The sequence below is a fragment of the Typha latifolia genome, chromosome 12 (assembly GCF_019914945.1).
Source record: "Typha latifolia isolate L0001 chromosome 12, TyphaL0001v2, whole genome shotgun sequence".
Taxonomy (NCBI): domain Eukaryota; kingdom Viridiplantae; phylum Streptophyta; class Magnoliopsida; order Poales; family Typhaceae; genus Typha; species Typha latifolia.
Window position 1 is genome coordinate 3,855,029 of NC_133097.1, and position 23,168 is coordinate 3,878,196.

General features: G+C 36.0%; 1 protein-coding gene across 2 annotated transcripts in view; it reads left to right on the plus strand.

Annotated features, from left to right (window-relative positions):
* Positions 1–23,168, plus strand: part of LOC140799411 (uncharacterized) — a 66,498-nt gene that overhangs the window by 4,967 nt on the left and 38,363 nt on the right. For both annotated transcript variants that reach the window (XM_073153750.1, XM_073153751.1), the window contains 10 exons: positions 2,108–2,177; positions 9,037–9,158; positions 14,582–14,722; positions 14,818–14,975; positions 15,152–15,317; positions 15,395–15,493; positions 19,049–19,126; positions 19,226–19,285; positions 19,374–19,531; positions 21,940–22,141. In XM_073153750.1, coding sequence (XP_073009851.1) covers positions 2,108–2,177; positions 9,037–9,158; positions 14,582–14,722; positions 14,818–14,975; positions 15,152–15,317; positions 15,395–15,493; positions 19,049–19,126; positions 19,226–19,285; positions 19,374–19,531; positions 21,940–22,141 — 1,254 coding nt within the window. The remainder of the gene's footprint in view (positions 1–2,107; positions 2,178–9,036; positions 9,159–14,581; positions 14,723–14,817; positions 14,976–15,151; positions 15,318–15,394; positions 15,494–19,048; positions 19,127–19,225; positions 19,286–19,373; positions 19,532–21,939; positions 22,142–23,168) is intronic.

Here is a 23,168-nt window from a genome sequence, read left to right on the forward strand (position 1 = left end):
TAATTTCATTAGATGATAAACATATTAACTCATGCAAATCAAGGAAGGGAAACTTTGCCAAGTTGTTGGAATGCGTTTGATCTAGAAAACATTGTTGATTCTTTTATGGTTACTGGGTTTTGGATTTCTATCCTCGTAAGTGTTTTTGTTGTATCTCAGTTTCTCATGTTTCATGTTACCTAAGCTAGAACTTTTTTCTTTCTTTTTTTTTGAACAAAAGTCCACAGAGGCTCAATTTCTTTGGAAAACAAAAAGCCTGTTCTTTCAACCAGATAGACAAGCCACTGTTTAAACACAACTCCACATCAAAATAGAGTTCAACATTTAATATATGGGCCCTACAACATTACTTCACCACAAAACTAAACAAACTAAAGCAAACAAATTAGTATCACCATTGACATAAAACTACACATAAGCATCTGTGATCACAATTCCAGAGATTAGTAGAATAAATTCTTCTGGTTCTTTCCTTGAAGCATTTGCTTCGCCTGCTTCTAAGCCTCCACATTCTTTGTCCATGCCCATCAAAGGAACAAAGCATTAATCTGATGTAGAGGTGCTACAAGTCCCTTCTTGTTGGGAGATTGGAAAATTTACTACTTATATCTTAGCCAAATGCACCAGATACAAGCCAACCACCACAATGTCCACCAACACTTCTTATCTTTCCCAATCCCTTTACTCTTTGCATCTTGGCACCTCAGGAAAAGATGTGCCACACTCTCATCATTGCTGCAGTAAACACATCTAGGATTAGCTGGGCTAGTTTCTTTTGATCAGGTTATCTTTAGTGAGATTCCTATTATTGCAAGCCAACCAAAGAAAAGCCGTAACCTTCAATGACAATTCTACCCCTATTATTTAAAAATTGTTATAAGGATCTCATGTACATATGCCAGAGGAATCAAAATGCTATTCATGGCCATCTCTTACATTTGCATTCAAAACACAAGTATCAGAAATGAGCTGAAACATCTGCTGTTCCTCAGCCACCAAACAATCATTAATTCCTCTTCTGTACATCAATCGCCAACCACTTCCAACCCAAGCTTCCATAACATTTCTATTTTCATTTTAGGGTGATGGCAAAAAGATTTGGAAATCTGTTGTCCAATGTACTTTCCCCACCCAAACGTCAGTCCAGAATTTTACGTATTGCCCATCATCCAGTTTTCTTAATAGGCTAGGCTAGCTATGAAGACTGGACCAATAGTTAAAGCTCCTCTCCAGAAAGGAGGGGCCCTGCTAGAAAGTTGTAATTTAGAATCCTCTTTCTTGAATCTCTTAGCCCAAAGATGACTCGGGGAGGCAAGTAGTTTCCACCATCACTTCGCTACCTGAGTGATCTTCATTTCTTGCAAATTTAAAGTACCCAGGCCTCCGCCTTAAGCTACAAATTACTAAATGCAATATAAGAAGGAAGAGTTTGGTAGGCAGTGAATGTTGTGGTTTTTTTTTTTGTAACAAAGATGAGTCTGTTCAACATTTATTTTTGAGGTGCAAAGCTGTTAAGGAAATCTGAGATTGGCTGAAACAGAAGTTTGGTTTCAGGAAAGAGGCCAAAATCGGTTAAAGAGATGTCGAAGAAATGGTGGAAAATAAATAAAGAAACTGCAATAAAAGGAGTGGGGTATGGGTTTTGCAGCTCTCTGTTCAGCAGTTTGGCTACACAAAAATTAACTCTTACATGGGAGGTAGAGTGTCACATTTTCTGGTTTGATAAATGATGCAGGGAGATATTCCACTTTTCTTATAAAAGAAGAGAAAAAGAGAACTTATCAATGCAAGGAATACCTTGCATATATGTGCATTTCAAGTAATTTTTGTAATTTCACCTTTCTAGCTTTCCTTGCCATTGTGCATAATGCAAATGTTAGCTGTTGCTTCATAGATTCTTAATCTTTTTGTGTGAAATTTTCTTCATAGTACAATTGTTATAGTTGGCATTTGTGCATATAGCACCTTTTCTGCTTCTGGTTTCGTCTTGTTCCAGATTTCCATCACATACTGCTAAAACGAAGCATTGCTGACAAGAATTTTAGTTTACATAGATTGCTTTTCTGGCATCTTGCTTTGAATTAATGCCTTTCTTACAATTTTGAAGGTACTGTTGCGCTATTACCTTGAGCGGCAATGCTTGTTGAAGTGTGTGAGGAGAATTCTTGTGCATGCTTGTAAGACTTGGGGGATCTGTTGCAAAAATAACTTTGGTCTTTGCCTTTTTAAATATTCAATTATCATTTTAATTTTAAGTGCAACTGTTATATAAGTTTCCTATCGTTGAATGTAGTTTCTCATTCTCCTTTCTTTGTAAAGAAAAGCATTCATAGTTAACTTTATGATTTTTAAAATTAGTGGCTTGCAATTTTTAGTAATTGTTTCCATCATATGTAGAAAATTAAGTATCGTAGATAATGCGAAGTAAAATAAAGTGTATTGTTCGTATGTCAAACCCATCTCTTTGATGTTATGAAATGTTCTTTACCGATAGTAGATAAGTTTTCATAAGTAGAATGATGTTGTAGCTACTTATTGGACTGTAATACATTTTAGTACACTTTGATATTAATAAAACAAGAATTGCCTTTTTGTCCTCAAATATTAATGTTATATTCCACATCATGTCACATGTGCTGCAAACTTATAAATATAGTATATTTAATAGTTGTCCTTGCTTCCTAGATGTAGAATCCGAGATTGTGATACTGATGGGTTCTACGCTACTAAAAGATAGGCTTTGATACCAATGATAGGCTACAAAACGATTCCTTCAAGATCTGGATTTATTGTAAAAAACAGTACGCGCAACTGAGGAAAAATATTCACCAAATATTCTCTGGTTGTCAGAAAATTATGAAATCAAGTGGAATTGGTCCGTAACTCCCTAATCTACAAATTTTGTATTTACGCCCTTCGCAGATTCGAACTGCAACTGGGACGAAAACACGATATAATGCGGGTGATGGTGGTGGTGACGGTGGAGTGGATGTAGGGTTATGGATGATAATGGAGATGAGGGTGGATGGTTGATGTGGTTTAAGGGATAAAGACGAAGGGGAAGAAATGGCCGAGATCCCAAAGAAGAGGGAGGACTCGACATATGAGGGAGATTATAAGTTAGGAGAGATTTTGCCAACGGTAGAGGTGGTAGGTTAGTGAAGTGGGAGGAAGGAGGGGATAAAGAGAAGATAGGAGACAAGAAATCAATAATCCAATAACATAATAAATTTGGCTGCTATCCACACCTTTATAGAAGCTAGCCAACAAGCCCTAATAACAATAACTAACCCTAATTCTAGTGCAATTTTGTCGATCGTGTTCGAACGTACAAAAGACGTTCTCTGTATGTGCGAACGCGATGCAGGCATTCAAATGTGGCCGAACGCATTCGAACGTGCATTTTGCGTCCTCTGTGTTTGCGAACCTGATGCAGACGTTCGTAAGGGCGTTCGAACGCAACCCCTCCCGCGTTCGAACGTGATCCACAAAAAATTTATTTTAATGAAAATAAACAACTAATGCAATAAGAAAAGGCTCTTAACTAAATATATCAGCTCACCACGCTTCCCCCATCTTGCTCTCAAGGTGAAAAGTCGGGGAAACGCTCCAAAATGTCAGTCTTCAACTCCCATGTCGCCTCATCAGATGGCTTGCCAAGCTATTCAACTAGAATCTCGATCTCTAATCTGGTACTATGTCGTCATCGGCGTCTAGCAAGTACACGAACTGACTCTACATTCTTTGTCTCCTCTAATGGCTTCGGTAGAACTGATCCAACAGCCTCATGATTTTTAATTCGCTCCCTCAGCAATGAAACATGGAAGACATGATGCACTCTCGACCCCTCCGACAGCTCCAAACGATATGCAACCAGACTAATATGCTCTAACACCCAAAACATACCGAAGTAGCTATGTGCTAACTTCTGGTTTCGCATTGGACGCAAGTTCCCCTGTCGATACGGTTGCACCCTCACAAATACCCAACTACCAATGTCGTATTTCTGCTCCCTATGACTGCGATCATAAATTTGCTTCATGTGATTTTGAGCAAGTTTAAGATGGGCACGCAACCTCTTCAATGTGGCGTCTCTATCTATCAAAGCTAAGTTCACCTTTATCCGATCTGCAGATGTCAATGGATCATAAGTGTGTAATGTCGAAGCCGTGCGTCCATACATCACCTCAAATGGAGTCATGCCAATGTTGCTATGGTAGGCGGCGTTGTAAGACCACTTCGCCCACGATAAGAACTCTAATTATTGTCTCGACATCTCTCTAACACAGCACCTCAAATACTGCTCAATGTCTCGATTGACTACGTCAGTTTGGTCGTCCATCTGTGGATGGTAGGTCGAATTGAAGTTCAATCGAGTCCTCTATAATTTGAAAAACTTCGTCCAAAAGTCGCTTATAAATACATGATCGCGATCCGAGATAATCGTGCATGGCATGCCAAGTAACCGAGCAATATCTCACAAAAATTTCAGCCACTGACTTGGCTGAAAATGGATGTGACAATGCTGAAAAGTGCGTATATTTGCTCAATCTGTCAACGACTACAAAAATAACTGAATAGCCATGTACCAGCTAAAGACCCTCTATGAAATCCATAGAAATGTCTTTCCAAACACGGTCCGGTATAGGTAAAGTCTGTAGTAATCCGACCGGTTTTAATGTGATTGTCTTAGCTATTTGACAGACTTTGCAAGTACTGACAAAACTCCTCACATCCCGCCTCAATTTTAGCCACGTGCAACTCTGAGATGTCCTCCTATAAGTCCTCAAGACACCCTCATCACTAGCATTTGGAGTCTGATGGAAGTGCTCCAACAATTTCTACCGCAATCCATCATTTGCGGGCACCCGAATGCATCCACGGTCTAGCAGCAAATCGCCTCCGTTCTCCAACTTTGGATGGCTCTCCGGATTATCCATCACCTCCTGTAACAATCTCAAAACATCTGGGTCGGATGTACATGCATACCTCAGCTCATCAAGAAAAGAAAAAGTAGGAGAAGAATAGGCTGTAAGCTCGGCGGTATCCGGTTGGCATGATAATGCATCCACCGCTCTATTTTTCGTTCTTTTCTTGTATTGAATTTCATAATCATACCCCAGCAATTTTGTGACCCATCTCTGCTGTGTCGGAGTGTGTATATGCTGTCCTATAAAGTATGGAAGGCTTCTTTGATCGGTTCGGATAATGAATCGCCTACCGATCAAATAAGGCTTTCACTTTGTCACCGCATGCAGAATTGCCAACATCTCTCTCTCGTAAGTTAATAATTGCTGAGATTTTTGTGATAAAGCTTTGTTAATAAAGGCAATGGGATGTCCTTCTTGCATTAGTACAGCTCCTATGCCAACTCCCAATGCATCACATTCCACAATGAATTCTTTGGTGAAGTCCGGTAGCGTTAAAACGCACGCCGTCGTTATTGCTATTTTTAGTTTTTGAAAGGTTGTAGTGGTTTCATTTGTCCATCTAGAAGAGTCCTTCTTCAGCAAAGAAGTGAGAGGAGCAACATTCTTGCCATACCCGGCGATGAGCGGTGATAATATCCGGTCAGCCCTAAAAATCCTCGCAATCCGGTGGTAGTAGTAGTAATAGGCCAAGCGATCATGTATTCTACCTTTTGAGGATCCGCCGCTACACATTCCGCTGAGATGATGTAGCCTAAATACTCCACTTGTGATACTCCCCATAGGCACTTGGACTTCTTGTTCTTCAGCTGGTTTTGCATCAACAAATTCAGTATATCCTCTAAATGCCGCCAATGCTCTAATTCAGTCCTGCTATACTAAAATATCGTCAAAGAATACCAAAACATACCTTTGTAATAAAGTAGCTAGAGCATTGATGGGACCAAAAGACATCACTCGGAACTCGTAATGCCCGTCCGGACTCCGAAATGCAGTCCTGTGCACATTCGTCGGGTGAACTCTAATTTGGTGATACTTGACCCTCAAGTTAAGCTTGCTAAATATAGTCGCACCTGCAAGCTCGTCTAGCAGCTCCTCGAAATGGGGTACCGGTCTTTGACGGTAATAGCATTTAGTGCCCGATATTCGACACAAAAATACCATGTCCCGTCATTTTTTTTCACCAATAGCATGGGAGATGAGTATGAGCTATGATTTGGTTGAATGAGGCCTTGCTCCAACATCTCAGCTACCATCTTAGTGATAACTTCCTTTTGCACATGTGGATACCGATATGGAATCACATTCGCCGGTGCAGCTCCGGGCACAATCTCTATGCGGTGGTCCACCGTTCTCCTTGGTGGCAACTCCTTTGGTTCCTCAAACAGTCCAGCAAATTTATTTAATAAATTAGACAACTCAATGGTAGTATCTGGACTCATTGGAGGCTAATCTTCTGCTGGTCCTAACTGAAAAAGATAGGCCAAATCACTCGCACATGGTAGCCCCACCATCGGCTGCATCGCTGGAATCGGCGGAGATCAAACGCCATCAAGCCGCACATCTTTGTTTCTTTGTTTAAATTTCATCCACATGCTCTGGAAATCAAAAGTGACGGGTCCCAAGATTTGTAACCACTGAGTGCCAAAGACAATATCCATTCTTCGCAGCTCTAACGGATATAAGTCCACAATGATGTCGTGTCCTTGCACCCGAATACCGACCCGACGACACAAGCTCTCCGCCTTAAGCTTTGTGCTGTTTCCAATATCAATGTCAAATCCCGTGGTCGGTTTAGCATCGAAGCCCAATCTTCTCACTAACTTCTCGTCTAGAAAGTTGTGGGTACTCTCTGAATCGATGAGGATATGCATATGATGCTTTCTAATAAGTCCGTCTATTCGTAACGTCCTCAGCGCGGAAGTACCCGAATATGCATGCATCGATATTTCAGCTTGGATATCTCACTCCGTGCCCTCTTTAACAACCTTATCATGGACCTCCTCTGAACACTCTTCATCATCAACAACCTCATCATCCTTCTCGAGACCGTCGATGAGCATCACACTCCCGATCGGTTTGGAACACCAATGACTGAGGGTGAAACGGTCATCGCGTCGAAAGCAAAGGTCCTTCGCTCTTTGCTTTTCTACCTGGGCAGGAGTGAGAGTTCGAACGGGGGGTTTTGTGCCTCCTCTAACATCGAAAGAAGGTCTCAAAGGTGGTCATGGTCTAATATTCGCAGCCACTGTCTTTGAACCCGCAAAATTTTCAGCTGGCGTTCTAGGCGCAAATCGCCTATCTCGGTTGCCCCAACTTGTTTTTGTTGCCATCTTGAGAGCCTTATGTTTTTGCTCTATCCTCACGGCCTTCTCAAAGGCCTCTTCAAGAGTGGTAGGACAAAGAGCATGAACATCCGCTTGCATCTCATCCTGCAGCCCTGAAATGAATGTGCTCATCAATGTTGGTTCGGGCCAAGGTGGCTCACAATAACTACTAACTCTTTCAAATTCAGCTTGGTACTCTAATACGGTCATCCTCTGAACCATCTTGCTTAATGTGGTAGCAAAATCTTCATATGCCGCTGTCCCAAATCTGTGTGCGATCCTCTTACAAAAGTCAGCCCAACTGGTAAATCCTCTACCACGAATAACTAATCTATACCATTGCAATGTCGTTTCTTGGAGGTGAAAGTTTGCCATCTGGAGTTTTGTGTCCTTCGCTGTTCTTTGATAATCAAAGTATTGCTCCACTTGAAACACCCAATTCGTTGGATCACCGTCTTGGAATTTTAGAAAGTTCAAGCGTGTAGTTCATTCCCGAATAGCATTGTCGGGTTCGCGAAAGATCCTTGATTCAAAGTCGAACCTTTGTGCACGTTGATCTCTTTTTCTAAATTCTCGAGCATGTCCATCACCATCTCCGAAGAGATCAACCTCATCCTCAAGGTGCCAATCCTCCTCATCGATGAAGCGCATTGGTGTCGCTCGCCTCTCGGGTTCCACCACCGTTGGTTCGCCTGGCTCTGATACCAAATTGATGGGTTCTACGCTACTAAAAGATAGGCTTTGATACCAATGATAGGCTACGAAATGATTCCTTCAAGATCTGGATTTATTACAAGAAGCAAGCTGCTCAACCGAGGAAAAATATTCACCAAATATTCTCTGGTTGTTAGAAAATTATGAAACTAAGTGGAATCGATCCGTAACTCCCTAATCTATAAATTTTGTATTTACGCCCTTCACAGATTCGAATGGCAACTGGGACGAAAACACGATATAATGCGGGTGATGGTGGTGGTAACGGTGGAGTGGATGTAGGGTTATGGATGATAATGGAGATGAGGGTGGATGATTGATGTGGTTTAAGGGATAAAGACGAAGGGGAAGAAATAGTCGAGATCCCAAAGAAAAGGGAGGACTCGACATATGAGGGAGATTATAAGTTAGGAGAGATTTTGCCAACGGTAGAGGTGGTAGGTTAGTGAAGTGGGAGGAAGGAGGTTGATGAAGTGGGAGAAGGGAGGGGATAAAGAGAAGATAGGAGACAAGAAATCAATAATCCAATAGCATAATAAATTTGGCTGCTATCCACACCTTTATAGAGGCTAGCCAACAAGCCCTAATAACAATAATTAATCCTAATCTTAGTGCAATTAACCCTAAATCTTCCAAGTTCCATGCTATTAAATTGTACAATTCCGAGAATCCTTGGCAAATAGACTCTAGGTCAATTACCAACAGCTCAATACGGAAAGATTATTCTCAATTCTTGCTTAACTAGCTCATCATTATTTGTTGCATGATGTTGTTATTAGTTTAGAGAAACTGTAAGTACTAAGCTAGTGGTACCACCTTTCTGTTTCCTCATTTACAACATATCTCATGATTTTGTCCGGACTTTATCCGTGTCTGAGTGTGAATCAGCCCCGTGGCCGAATTACCCCGTACTTGTTTATTCATAGGTTTAACTGCATCGGTAGTAATAAGTTAAGAATTTCATTTTTCAGTTTGAGGTACTATTGATTTTACATTGCTGACTAATATGTATGAGATTATTTTCTCTGTTTTTTTTTCCTACTTAACAATAACAATTTCTTGGGCAGTATATGCGAGCAATGGATCTGCCATCAGGCGAGAGGCCTTGCAGTTAGTTAATAATGGATTGGAAAAGAGGCTAATTGCCATATTCGAAGATCTGCTTTCAACTGTATTTTCTGTGAGAAATGTATGTTTGTTCTTAAGAAAAGCATTTTAAAAGTTTTTGTCAAAGTAATTTTACAATATTAGTTTTTATTTGCCCAAAGTTTAATCAAGTGGTTTATTTGCCTCTGTAATGCTGACCACTATTATTTCAGTTTATTGTGCTTTTAGCACTCTAATCATTAATTGAGTCTTGGGATTTCTTTTCTTTAGCTCATTTATTATTTGAAAGCATGTTTCTGAAATTATTTTAATATTGTTACATGATTCACTGCCATGCACAATGTTTGTAATGCACAGCGAATCAGTAGGAGATGATCAATGTTTTTGCTTACTATTTCACTCAACTGTTTTTTCCAAATCTTCCTTGCCTACGTCATAGGCTATAATAATAATATTGATCATCTTATGTGCCCTTGATCTTTATTGTCGGTGAAGTCTTTTGTCTATTCTCATCTATGATATCCTTTTTGACAAGCCATCATTGATCATTGACCTTGCTTGTACTTCAGTAGATGAAGAAAGTTGTTTAAAAACTTCCACAAAGGACCCACAGCACTTATCTACAACCTCAAGTTCATTATTATAGCCACCTGTATTGGACATGATCTCCCTATCTTCCTCTCTCTATACTCTATAACCTAGTTAATCCAATATGAAGAGGCAAGCCTTACGGTCACACCAAGTAATGCACTCCAGTTAATCTGGTATGGTAAATCTAACTAGATAGTGTAGCATCTAGATTACATAACTGTAAAATTTCATTTTCTTTGTAATGATGGTAGCATTGGGAGTCATATCTATTATTTTTAATTGCATTGTTAATCTTCTTGATTATCTCCGTCCTTGGAATTGACATTGAATTCATCTTGTCTTCTTAAAATGCATGTAGGTTTGCATTTCAAGGATATGTGAGGGTCAATCCTCATTGAATGCATATCGCTTAATTATGTCACTAGTGATGTACTTAAGTTCATTTGGCACCAACTTTTATTTTGCTTCCTACAATCTTAAATGAAATAGATTTTCTTTTAAATTATTGTCACTTAATTATGTCACTTAATTATGTCACTGGTGATGTACTTAAGAGGGATATTCATATTTTTCTTGTGCATAACTTATGTCTGAGAGAAATTTAAAAATTGATTCCCAACATCACAACAAGTTCACTAATCTTCCCTTTTTCCATATTTGTCTTTGACATAAATTCAGTTTGAGTTCTGACAATTGCAACATACCTGCTCATATGGTTTTGTTCTTTTAATTAATTCTTGATTTTGACTATAACCACATAGTTGTTTAGAACTCGTCATATCCAGGTTAAGAGATATGGCTGTTCTATAACTGATATATGCTGCATCATGGTTTTCCTCCTGATCAGAATTAGATGCTTCTTTGACAATATTTTGTTTTTATCTGATATCTCCATTCTTCTCCATTGAAAATATAGAGAGTTTTATGGTGTTATAAAGAAACATCAACAATACATTTTAGTGAATCTGTGACATTCATACTGATTTCTTCCTTGATGCTGATTATAAGATTTTTATTTATGTAATGGTTGAAATATCAGTTTTCAAGCTATAAGAAGATAATATCCATATTGCTGCTGAAAATGATCTGGTTGATTTGGTATTCCTTTGTAATTTTATGGTTCTACTGGTTAGTGAAACTTATCAAGATATGCATCTTGTTAATTTGATATGTTCCATCTTCGAGATAAGCTAAATAGTAACCTTTTATATTGTGATTGCACCCTGAAATAATAATATAGTATTCGTTGTGCTTTTTATCTTTATTTTGATAAGTTAATAAACTTAAAATTTGGTAAATACTCTCATCATTCCCTTGTTGTGCTTGATGAGATTACTCTAGAAGATGAAATATGCACCTCTAGAGTCTAGACAAAATTATTATGAATATTTTCTTGATCAAGATTCAACTATCATATTGCAATCCTGATGTAGTTGAAAATCTTTAGAGAAATGATACATATCAACCATTTTGGCCATCGTATCAATTATTTCAGTTTTAAACTATTTTTTAAATACTTAAATTCTAAAAGATAGGTAAAATGTAGAAAAATCTTAAATGTTGAGGAAAACAAAGATAAGAAAATTTAGATTACTCACATAAGATAGTAACACCATGGATCCTAATTTCAGCCAATCTTGAGATGGACTGGGATTTACCATAGCCGACATCGATCCTAACATGAACTAGTTTGGTGAATGGTTTTGATCTAGGATTAGCTAGTTTTGGTCGCATCGGCCAATTCGTCTTGACAATATCAATCAAAATTGGTTGAAATGGTTTTTTTTTAAAGATTTAGGTTGGATATAAATAGATCCAACTTGGAACATCAGTAATTGATATCCATAACTATGGTTCACCGGATTGGTCGAACCCGATCCCGATCTAGACTCTCTCTCTCTCTCCCTCGCTCTTTTACTCTTTCTTCTCACTCTCTCTCTTGCTTTACTTCTTTCTCTCACTTTTTTTTCTTTTATCTCTCTTTACCATATTACCATATAACTATTGTTTCTCTTATGGAGAGAGATCTAGCTTTGGCGAACTCCGATGAACTCCGGTATATAATTTTTTAACTTATTTCTTTATTTTTCTCTTAGTTTTTTTCATTTCTTTCACTCTCTCTCTCTGTTTCTTCTATTTTCTTCTATTTTCTTTTCTTTTCTTCTCTTTTCTTCTTCTCCTTTTTCACTGTACCATGGTTTTTCTTTCTTTTGTTTGATTTTCTTTCACTCACTTTCTTTGTAATCTCTTTTTTTAAATTTTTATTGCACTATAGTTTTTCTTTCTTTCTTTTCTTATTTTTAGTAAATTTTTTTCTAAATTTTTAGAAGTTTTCCTGCATTTTTAAATAATATTTAGAATTTTACGTAATTGAAAAGTCCGATTCAATCCAAGCAACCGATACGGCCGGTCCGACCGATACATATCATTTTTTTCAGATGGCCGTTCCAATTTTTTGAACCTTGCCCATAATTGCCTTCTTTTTATGTTTTTAAATTTTAATTTCTATCTCTCATACACAATCACTTTCCATTCCTTATATTTCATCGAGCTCATCCAATGGTCAAACCAACAAGTTCTTCCGTCTGCTTGCACTCTAGTGAACTCGGGTAAGTTGTTTTTGTTTTCATTTCTATTTTCCCTTCACTTTCTCACCCGCTCTTTAACTCCCTTTTTTTTGTACTGCAAAACAACAGTGAAGAGAGATAGCGATCTCGCTCTCTTTATCTCACTTCTACAAGAGTAATTTACGAGCATATAAATTTATGATCCATCTTGAGTTTAGTATGGTTTTGAATGAGTACAAATTTTAGTTTTTAAGTTTCATATATGGGGCTATTTGTATAAAATAATCATTCGGTTTTAACAATAGAAAGATTGGGCTTTTGAAATTGAACATTTATTTTTTATACTAGATGCCCACCTTTTTATAATGATGTGCACACAATTTACATAAGATTAAAGGACTTTTTGGTGCAAATGCCCCTTTGTGTGAGTAATTTTTATTTTTTTAGTTTGCCACTTTTTCTAAATATTTTAAATTTTTTCTACATTTTAAAATAATATTTAGAATAACATAATAAAAAATAGTCCAATCAGCTAATATAACTGATATAACCTATACTTATCATTTTTTTCGGTGGTTGATTCCGATCCCGAGTTTTGGAATCTAACATAATACAAAAAGTGAAAGTACCAAGAATAATATTGTATTCCAGATGGATTCAGTAAATACGCGTGCTCATCGTTATCATCACCTTTACTACAGGGGTTGTAGGAAGCCTATTGTAGATGAGGTTAGCAACCAATTTTGCAACAGAGCTGAGCTTAGGGGTGTTAAAGGAAAAACCAATAAACTAGTAACAAAAAGAAAAGAGAGAAAAATAAGAAGGAAACATAACATGTGGCCTTTAAGATATCAAAAGACCAGTAATTGATGTCCTGAGTTATTTAGGTTGATGCAACTTATGGTATGGTATACATATAGTCAGCATAAAGATATTTCAGAGGTTTGTTCTTTCAACCAATACAACCGAGGGAAAACTGGTTTCGGATTGTTAAAGGCTGATACTGATATATATTGGGGTTGGGTGATACTTTGAGCCATGATCGTTACACATGAGACTGATTCATATTTGTTCAAGTGCTAGACTATTTAACTCAAGCAAAGAAAAATAAATTATGCTTAATTGTTGAAAGAAACCTCTATACATTTAGTTATAAAGTCGACTATCTTCTAATTAGGGGGTGTATATTGATGTGATATGGTCATATAGACTGGATAGTGGTGAAACCATATCGGTGTCCCTTATCGTTCTTATGAAGATTTATCCATATCTTAATTATAAATGGAAAATGCTAAATTACTCAAAACTATAGCACAATATATTAGAAAAGGAAGTAGAGATTCGCAAAAAAAAGAGAATTTTCTAATAATTTGAACTATATAAATACATAGACACACACATAGGGGTGAAAATGGGTCGGCTTAATTCCGACCGGACCCGATATATGACTCGATTCGGATTAGATTAGGATAAAATTTATTCGAATATGGATAGAATATTTGAAAAAAATTCGGATACGGATTCAAATACAGATTCGGATACGGGTCGAATATAATTTTCAGATTTGGATACATATATCAATTTACTCGCATGCTTTTTGAATGATTTACAGTTTTTAGTTTGCTTATTTAAATAATGAATATTGATATTATTTCTAATGATATCTTCTATATTATTAGTAGAGATTAATTTTTCTAATTTGATATGTATTTGACATTCAAATATTTTTTTTTTGAAACTCTTAATATTTTTGTGTTAATTATCTCTAATAAAAGATCATCATTCATTTAAGATTTGATACTCTATCCGATAATTATTTGTATCAGTTTAGTTAGGATATGGTTTTAAATTTTGCTATCCGTATCCGAATTCATATCTAGACTTAAAATATGAATACGGATGTGGGTTGAGCACTATTCGATCCGTTTTTACCCCTACACACATACACACACATATATATTTGTAATAGTATATATTTAGCAATACATACTAAAATAGTATTCCTTTCTTTGTCCTTACAAGCATCTGAGTCATGGTAATTGCTACTCTTAGAAAATCTTTACAGGCAAGTTATGTGTTGTTTTAATTATATATTGTTTAGTTTCCCTTTTTTGCACCGTGATTGTAGTCTACTTGTCATATTCCAGTCATTTCTTGTAAAGGGTAGCATTGCTGGAAGCTACTTCTGTTTTTACATGAAACTAGCTCGTCTCGTCTATTCTACTTCAACTTAAACTTAAGAGCAACTTAAGGTCAATTGCTTTTCCAGCATTCTGCTTCACATTGGTTTACTTGAGAAACTAATTGTTTCCTTTGTCAATATATAAAATGCTTTCATTCTGTGTAGGAAGCTGAATTCACAGTCTTGTGGGTAGAAGAGACTTTGATTGAAGAAACCTTAATTTTGGATATTTTGTTCCTTATATTCTATGATAACTTCTCTACTTGTAGTGTTGGCCAATGGAAAACCTTATGCTCACTTTTCAAGGTAAGTGATATTCTTTCAATTTTGTGGCAATTTATGGCACTTTTGTTTAAAGAGAATCATTGTTTGTCGCATCAAAATTAATTTGAAACTTACAGGGCATGTTATGTGGTCCATTTGATGTTGGAAAACTAGCTGTAACAGTAGAGGCAAAAAATACATTTTGTCATGCAAAAGCTCAGCTACTCCTTATTCTTATTGAGACACTAGACCTGGAAAATCTTCTTCGCATGGTTCATGATGAAGTACCTTTCAGGTTAGTCATGAATCTCAGGATTTTCTCTTTTGTTAGGGAGATCTAATATATATTTTCCTATTATAGAATCTAAGAAAGATGCCTACAACAATGTTCCTTTAAGCCATAATTTTTTTTTAAATTCATTATCACGGTTTATTTCTAGCTCAGATTTTGTTGTACAACTTGTCCATCAGGGAAGGCTTTTCTGCATTTTCTTTATCAGATATTCAAGAGATAGATGCCGAAGTCTCAAGCTTATCTGAATTGCGGATAGTAGAATCAGGTCCTTTAGTGCTTGCATGGGCTGTTTTTCTTTGTTTACTCTCGTCACTTCCAGAAAGTACTACCAGTTTGTTCATGGTAACTTCTCATCTTATTTTTTGGTTCTGTTTAGTAATGTCTAATCTCTTATGGTGACACTTAATTTCTGTACTTAGGAAATTGATCATACTGGTTATGTCCGTCAAGCCTTTGAGGTTGCACCTTTCAGATATTCGATGGATATTCTTTGTAGTGATACTATGAGGGAAGCAGATGTAAGTTTTAGAAATTAAAAACTAGTTTTCATTTTGTTCTTATCTTCCTTTGTTAGTATTTGCATTTTCTCATGGATGGTAACATCTTTGCTTATTGGGTTTGCTTTTAGTCTGCCAATTCATATTGTTTATGCCATAGTCTACTTTTCATGATGCTATGCTAAAGTAAAGATGGTTGTGCTAGTTGGCACAGACTAAGTCGAGAGGTTGCTGGCACGAGGGGAAGGCTGATCCAACATTAGGAACTTCAAATCCCATTAAGTTATATGTTTTTCTTACATTCTCTTGGGTAATTTTTTTGATTTACTTTATAATTTACATACCAAATCCAATATTACAAGTGACAAATCTAGTAAATGAAGTTTGATTTATCATATCCAAGAGTTATTCTACGTAAATATAAAATTTTGGGTCTAGATCCATGCAAATTCTCCTAAAACTACTAGGAATCTAATGCAGAAAAGAAATGATAATTATTAAGCCTCGTTTATTTTAGGAATAAGGTGAATTCTAGAATATGTATTCTTTTTTGTTATTCTCAAAATGAGATCTTTATTCTATAAATGAATTTTTTTATACTCACTTGTATTATAAAATAAGGGTGTAATAATTACCTTTGTTGTGATATTAAATAAAGGAAAGGACGAGAAAAATGTGTTTTGTTTTCTATGAAATTACTATGAATACTATCTGATTTGATATAAAGTAGGTTGATGTAATAGATATTGAGAGAAAATTAGTTATTAAGTTGGTACGTGGTATGAGATGTGATTTTGACGAATAGTGATTGTATACTAGAATAGAGTTATTATGATGCTTAGCTATTATTCTAGAATAAGGAATTGCATTCCAAAATAAGGTGTTGTATTTTAAAATAAGGTGTTGTATTCTAGAATAAGTAAAAAGTTATTCTTGAAGTTAATGGGGCTTATGAAACTAAATAATTGGGAAAGCCACTTGGAATAGGAAAGCCACATAGGAAACTCCTTCAAGATTAGGAATTCTATAAGAATTAGGAAACTTTTGAGAATAAGACTCCTATGAGAATTAGAAAGCTATTAATGTTAAGAACTCTATGGGAATTAGGAGACGGCGAAATGCCTAAGACTACATATTTTCCCTAGAAAATTCTAAAAATAGTAGAAATTTACGAAAAGTATAAAAATGCTAAAATTTACAGACTTAAGAGTTGTTGCAGTGATATTTTGTAGTTGTCTATGTGAAGTTTGTCCTTTTATTTTGTGGCAGCCATGTACTATGGAGATCGCTGGAGAACAAAAGAATTGCAGTTTTAACTGAAATGTAATAATTTTGAAACAATCTGTATGAATCTGATAAGGTGATAATCTACATTTTCTGTGTGTTGGCTGGGTTTTTCTGGATCTGGTTTGGTCAAATTTCAAAACCATGTTGTGGATGGACCTCGTGTGCTGCTGCATATGCCCGCACAACAATGTAAGTGGGAAACACATGATATTGTTGTTATGCATCAATCATGAAATTCGACTAATTGAACACAGATAATAGAAACTACTGTAATAGACCTACTGGATGCATATCATTCCTGCATCTTGAGCATAAGCAACTAGTTTGTGTTAGACAGTTAGGCATATTCTGCAAAGTGCAAGGGACCCAGCCGTGCATATAAGGTAAACATTTGTATCTTTGCAGAATGCAGTCATAGAACAAATACATGAACATGATGCATATAAGGTAAACATTTGTATCTTTGCAGAATGCAGTCATAGAACGAATACATGAACATGACTACATGTCATTATTGTATTTAATAGTTGCATACTGCATAGTATGCCATGTCTACATTTCACTTTCATATTCTTTTCATTTTTGTGATTTCGATAAGATCATAAGCCTAAATAAATATGGATGCTCATATGTTCTGTATATCTTTTGAACTGCAGATTTATACATAGATTATTTAATGGAGGACCATTACACCATGGGTGGCTTTACTACCAGCATATGATAGCGCCTTTTTCTTGTGTTAGTTTTGTTTTATGTGATTTACATAATATCACTATTGAAATCAGAATCATGACTGATCATGTATTCTAATAGAACTTGAGATACACGAAGCATTAACTTTCGAAATCCATAATATAAAGAACTCAATATAATTAATAAAAGTTTAATAAAACCATGGATCCAAGTTTTGGTCGGTCTTGAGTCGGATCGGCCGAAATGGATCGAAAACAGTCCAGCGATTGGTTTCAGCCTAGTATCAGTCGATCCAGCCCGATACAGATATATTTCTATTGGTATGGGATGGATCCGACCTATATTCGACTAGTATCAATTATAATTGACAACGCTCTCTTCTCTCTCTCCCTTTTAGTTGGCGACACCCAACATAGATCTCAGTAACCATGATATCACCCTTCGATCAAATCCGGTGAGCTTGAGTTAGTATTTTATTTTTGTATTTTGTATTTTGTATTTTGTTTTCCTTTCCTCTCTCTCATCGACGACCCATCATCCTTGAGATGACGTTCAAGTCTTTTCCTTGTCGATCTAGTTAAAGTTACTAGAAGGTGTCACTAGATGATAAACGTACCACACCTAGTCTTTTTCTTTGACTATTGTGAGAGATTAGGGTCATCATAAAAAGTCCTTCGATATAGCTTGAGATTGTTTCGTAACCTTGCAACAGTCACTTAGGAAAATCACTATAGTGATCTAAAGTAAGTAATTTTTTCAGACTTTTTAGGCAGACTTGATTCGCCACAAAAAGTCGTAGAGCAGCCTATGTGGGGATTAACTCTAGGTCTTACCTGCTTATAATCAATGTTCCACTAGATGCACTAAGATTAGCATTTCACAAAGTATAGCATTGGACGAATAATGTTGAACAAAGTTGAACAAAAAAGGGAAGGAAAGTGAAGAAAGGAAAAAAAAGAAAAATACTTACCTGAGGTGGTTGTATCTTGGCGGAGGAGTTTGCTGGACATCGAGGTGATTTACATTGGGTGGCCATCAGAGTAATGGAAGAGAATGAGAGAGAATAAAGGAATTTGTCACTGCGCTTAGGATTATCAATTATTCGATATCGCCGGGTCACTTCTCAGATCTGACCCAATTAATTGGAGTAGAAGGCTGATCCCAACCCAATATGGATCGGATTGGCCAATACCACGCTGATCCCAATTGCAAGATTGGTTTCAGCCATGGATCAAAATTGTCTATTGGCTGAAACTTATATCCTTAATTTCTTTGCTTATGCCCTTTCAGGTTTCTCTCCAGCTCATTATCCATTCTGATCATTATTTTGCAATAATGTTCTTTCTCCAAAAAATGCATTCATTTTCTAGTGCTTTAGTTTTGATAAATATATCTTGCCATGTCATTATCTGTTCCTTGTGTACATATCACTATGAACCAAAACTTCTTTTTTTTTCTGTAGCATTGGATTATTGTAATCTAGGTTATGTTTTTGCTCTGTTTAAATACCTTGATTTGAATTAATTAATATCAATGAATAGTTTTATGTTTTTAAGTTTTTAACTTTTAAACAAGCTGATGAAATTATCTTTGCAGGGTCCTGTTTCTGGTTTTTTGAGCATCTTTAGAACTTTACTTTCAGCTTTCATTGCCTCCTATGAACTATCTCTTCAGGTAACTCTTAGCTTACCCCATTTTGTTAATACTACTTTCGTGCCAAATTTTATGTGATGAACTGCATTGACTGATCCAATTATTCTTTCCTCTTCTCAGACAGAAGACAACTACCTGAGTATGATTCTAGATATTCTGTGCCAAATATATCGTTGCGAGGTTTGAAAGCTTAATGATTTCAGTGGTAGTTAAGATTACAAACATGATAGCCGTTATAATTACTTATTTATTCTCTTGTAAAATTCAGGAATCACTTTGTATGCAATTCTGGGATAAAGATAGTTTTGTTGATGGCCCAATTCGATCTCTCCTTTATATGTTAGAGAAAGAGTACCCTCTCCAAACGGTTGAGTTTATTCGCTTTCTATCAGCTGTTTGTGAAGGAAGTTGGGCTGCACAGTGCGTGTATGTGGTCCTCCCTTTTTTGCTGCTTTGCTTACTAGATTCCCCTGGTTTATATGACCTCTAGAATCTGGATACTGTAATTATGTCATTTTGTAGAAATCATACCTCTCTATGATATGTTGCTCAATTGGTGACGGATGAAGTCACTTGTTATTGTGATAAAGTATGAAACAAAACATGGTTCCCAACATATTGCTTTTCAGTAGGATATTCTTGTCGGGCCAATTGTTAAATGAGCTTTTCATATTTGACATATTTTCAGTTTGAATTATTCAGTGCTGTTCTCAGTTCTAAGTAAGGCTTAAGCTTTGAAGTTTGAAGCATGGTTCTAACTCTCGACCGATCCCAAGTGGGATCGACCGAAACGGATTGAGATTAGGTCATGCATGGCCGAACTAGTCCAAGTATTGGCCGGATCAGTCATATCGATCGATCCGATCCCGCTTGATAATGGCTCCCCCTCTCTCTTCTCTCACTCCATCTCTCTTCTCTTTCTAATTTTTTTTTATTTCTTCTCTCACCGGTGCCCTATCTCTCTCATTTCTCTCTACTTCTCGTGTTATGATTCGATCACGTAGGTTAGGTTAGTCAAATCGACTTGAGTTTGTTAGCAATTTATCTTCTTGTTTTGAATTTTAAATAAATCAGATAATCCGCATGTGGATTCGATCCACTACGGATTTTTATAATTATAAATAGGAGTAGACATGTATTGATAATTATTCATGAATGAATTTGAGTGGTCAAATTATTATTTTCGTCTTTATCTTTTACCATAGCCGTTAGATCACCTTTATTTTTCTTGGAGTAGATCATAGCTGTAGATATATTTCAATCTTCTAAACCCTAGCCATCTTACTCTACCAGCAGCCACCCTTGGCCAGCCGTAGAAATATTTCTATAATTTTTGAACTAGAGTCACATAAACTACATAACATAGTTAATGTCAGTTAGCTAAAGTAACGTTGGGGTGTTAAATGAACATTATAGAAAAAATGAGGGGTCGCGTTATAAAATTCCCAAAGACGGGGTGCGAATTACAAAATAGGCAAAATGTAGGGTGTGATTTGTGAAAATTCCTAAATAAAAAATATATAATATGTATCATTTAAACTATCAAATCATTTATATCAAGCTCACACTGAGCCATAGTCATAATTATCATAACATGCTCAAAGAGCTATCCACCATATAATTAACATAGCCTCAGATATCATCTCAAACATCGAGGAGTGATAGAGAACTAGCGGAAATGCCGCCCGTACATGCCGGGCGACACTGCATATGATTGGTTATCTGTGGCTACCAAACTAATGACCACAATTGTAGATCCATTATCATCAACATTATCACCGCTTTAGTAAACCATCGCACAGAGCAGAATCATTACTTGTAGCTGAATTATCGCACAAAGCAAAATCATCGCATATGGCAGGAAAGAGCTTACAGTTCAATAAACGCCCTGACCCTACGTCATCGTTTCCAAATAATCAATTTCAACTGCGCCACGGATCATCCCCGCACGATAATGAATCTACTTCGATAATAAACATAAGTACAAGCCTACCTAAATTAATTAATTAATTAATCCATGGCTAGTTATTCTAGGTTTGGGGTATGTCCACCTAAGAAGCCTTACATTTATTAATTAGGTAGACTTGATATATTATATTATCGTGATCCTTTTCACCTAATTCCTGTTTCAAGTAGCAAGGCAGATGAAAAAGACACTAGAAAGTCTTACATGACTTCTTGTCTTTGGTAAGGACAATATCCATTCGTCACCCTCCGACGATCCCTGCAACGTCAGTTATTTATTTTCATATCTATCCAGTAAAGAAAGTGAACTCAAACAGGAAACTATTTCTTGGGGCATGACATTACCTAGCCAGTTGCCTTATGTTTATCTTGAAAAGAAAATGTAAATAAGGAGGAAACCAAATCGTACAAAAGTCCTGCATGTGAAGTTTGAAAAGAGGATCAAGGGAAGGGAACTGGCCAGAATTTTATTGATGTAAATTTATCTATTGTTCCAGAACACCGAAAAACTAAGCTAAAACAAGTAAATTGTGTCAACAAATTACAGAGACTACTTTTAGTTTATAATAGAAGAGTTTCATACTTTCATCCAATTTACTTTATCATAGTCTTTGGATTTTATATGACTATCTTGTCTGGTTGTTGGATTTAGTAGTTTTTATTATCTTTCTGTTTCCATTTTCTGATGTGGATTTTCTTGCTTTTTTTTCTCTCTACTCTAAAATGTTATCCTCCTTTATTGAACTTCTACAGTTATATGAGCAGTATAATAAGTTCTTGAAGACCTAGTATTTACTACATTACTCGTTTTACTTATAGCATCATCATAAATTTTCTCTCGGGTCTCCTTATGGTTATCATTTTTTTAGATACGACTATCTAGAGAAGATGAGCAGTATAACAACATTATATGAGATTCCCGATGATTCTGTTGCTGTGAACATCCACCATCTAATAAAGATTGATTACCAGATGACGATACCTGGTATCGAAGGTCATGTAATTCCTAATGGAACACATGGACATGTGTTAAAAGTTATTGGCGAGAATGCTGTATTAGTTCGTTGGGAGGTAAGTAACTTCAAAGATTCTTATTCCTCTGAGTTCTATTATGTAGCTGTTAGGCATATTTGACGCCTGAATCTTCCATTCTAATGTGTTAATTTTGGTCCATTATGATGTTTGAGCCATTGTGCCTTTTAGTTCATGAAGCATGAATACTGATACATTTAAGAATAATGATAAGGATACAACATTATATAAATGCACCAATATGACAAACATTTAAAGAAAAGATACAATACATTTAAGATACTTGCACTTGTATATGTATATAGACCAAAATCTTGTATACATGTTGATGTTTAAATTAATATTATATTATGTTATAGCATGTCTCCAACTTGTTCACGAACCAAGAAAACCATTTGCAACATGTTGCTTGCTTCTGGTATCAAGAGCAACAAAAAGAAATTTGCTCTATGAGTTCCTTGTATTACGAATTCCAAACATAAGGCTAGCAAATTCATAAATATGTCCTTAAAATTGCTTCTAGGGTCAACATTTATTAAAAAAATATAATTATTAAATTTCATATATATTCAAGTTCTATCCTCATTTTTATTTTGGTTTTATAAAATTGGACACGTAACAGAGCTATGAAGCACAGATATGAATATAGATACGAACATGGGATACAGGATACAATCTGATACGGATATGAGGATATCAGACTCTACTTGCAGCCCTTTACTAATACAACCCCCAACTACTGACCTGACAATTGGCCTATAGAACTCAAAGTTATATGGTAAATTTTTCAAAAATAGGATACGATACATCTAGGAAACGACAATAAAAGAATTATATAAAAAAATTATATTCTAATGACAACCTATACATTTGTGTGTGCAAAAAAAATTATATTCTAATGATAACCTATACGTAACATTGCATTCAATATTTTAATATATCTATTTTCTACATAAGCATTTAATAGCAAAAATGAGAGTAGTAGATATCAAAGATAATTAGACAAAGAATATATCAATATTCAACAAATGACGCACCAAAATTAGAATAGTAGATATCATTGTAT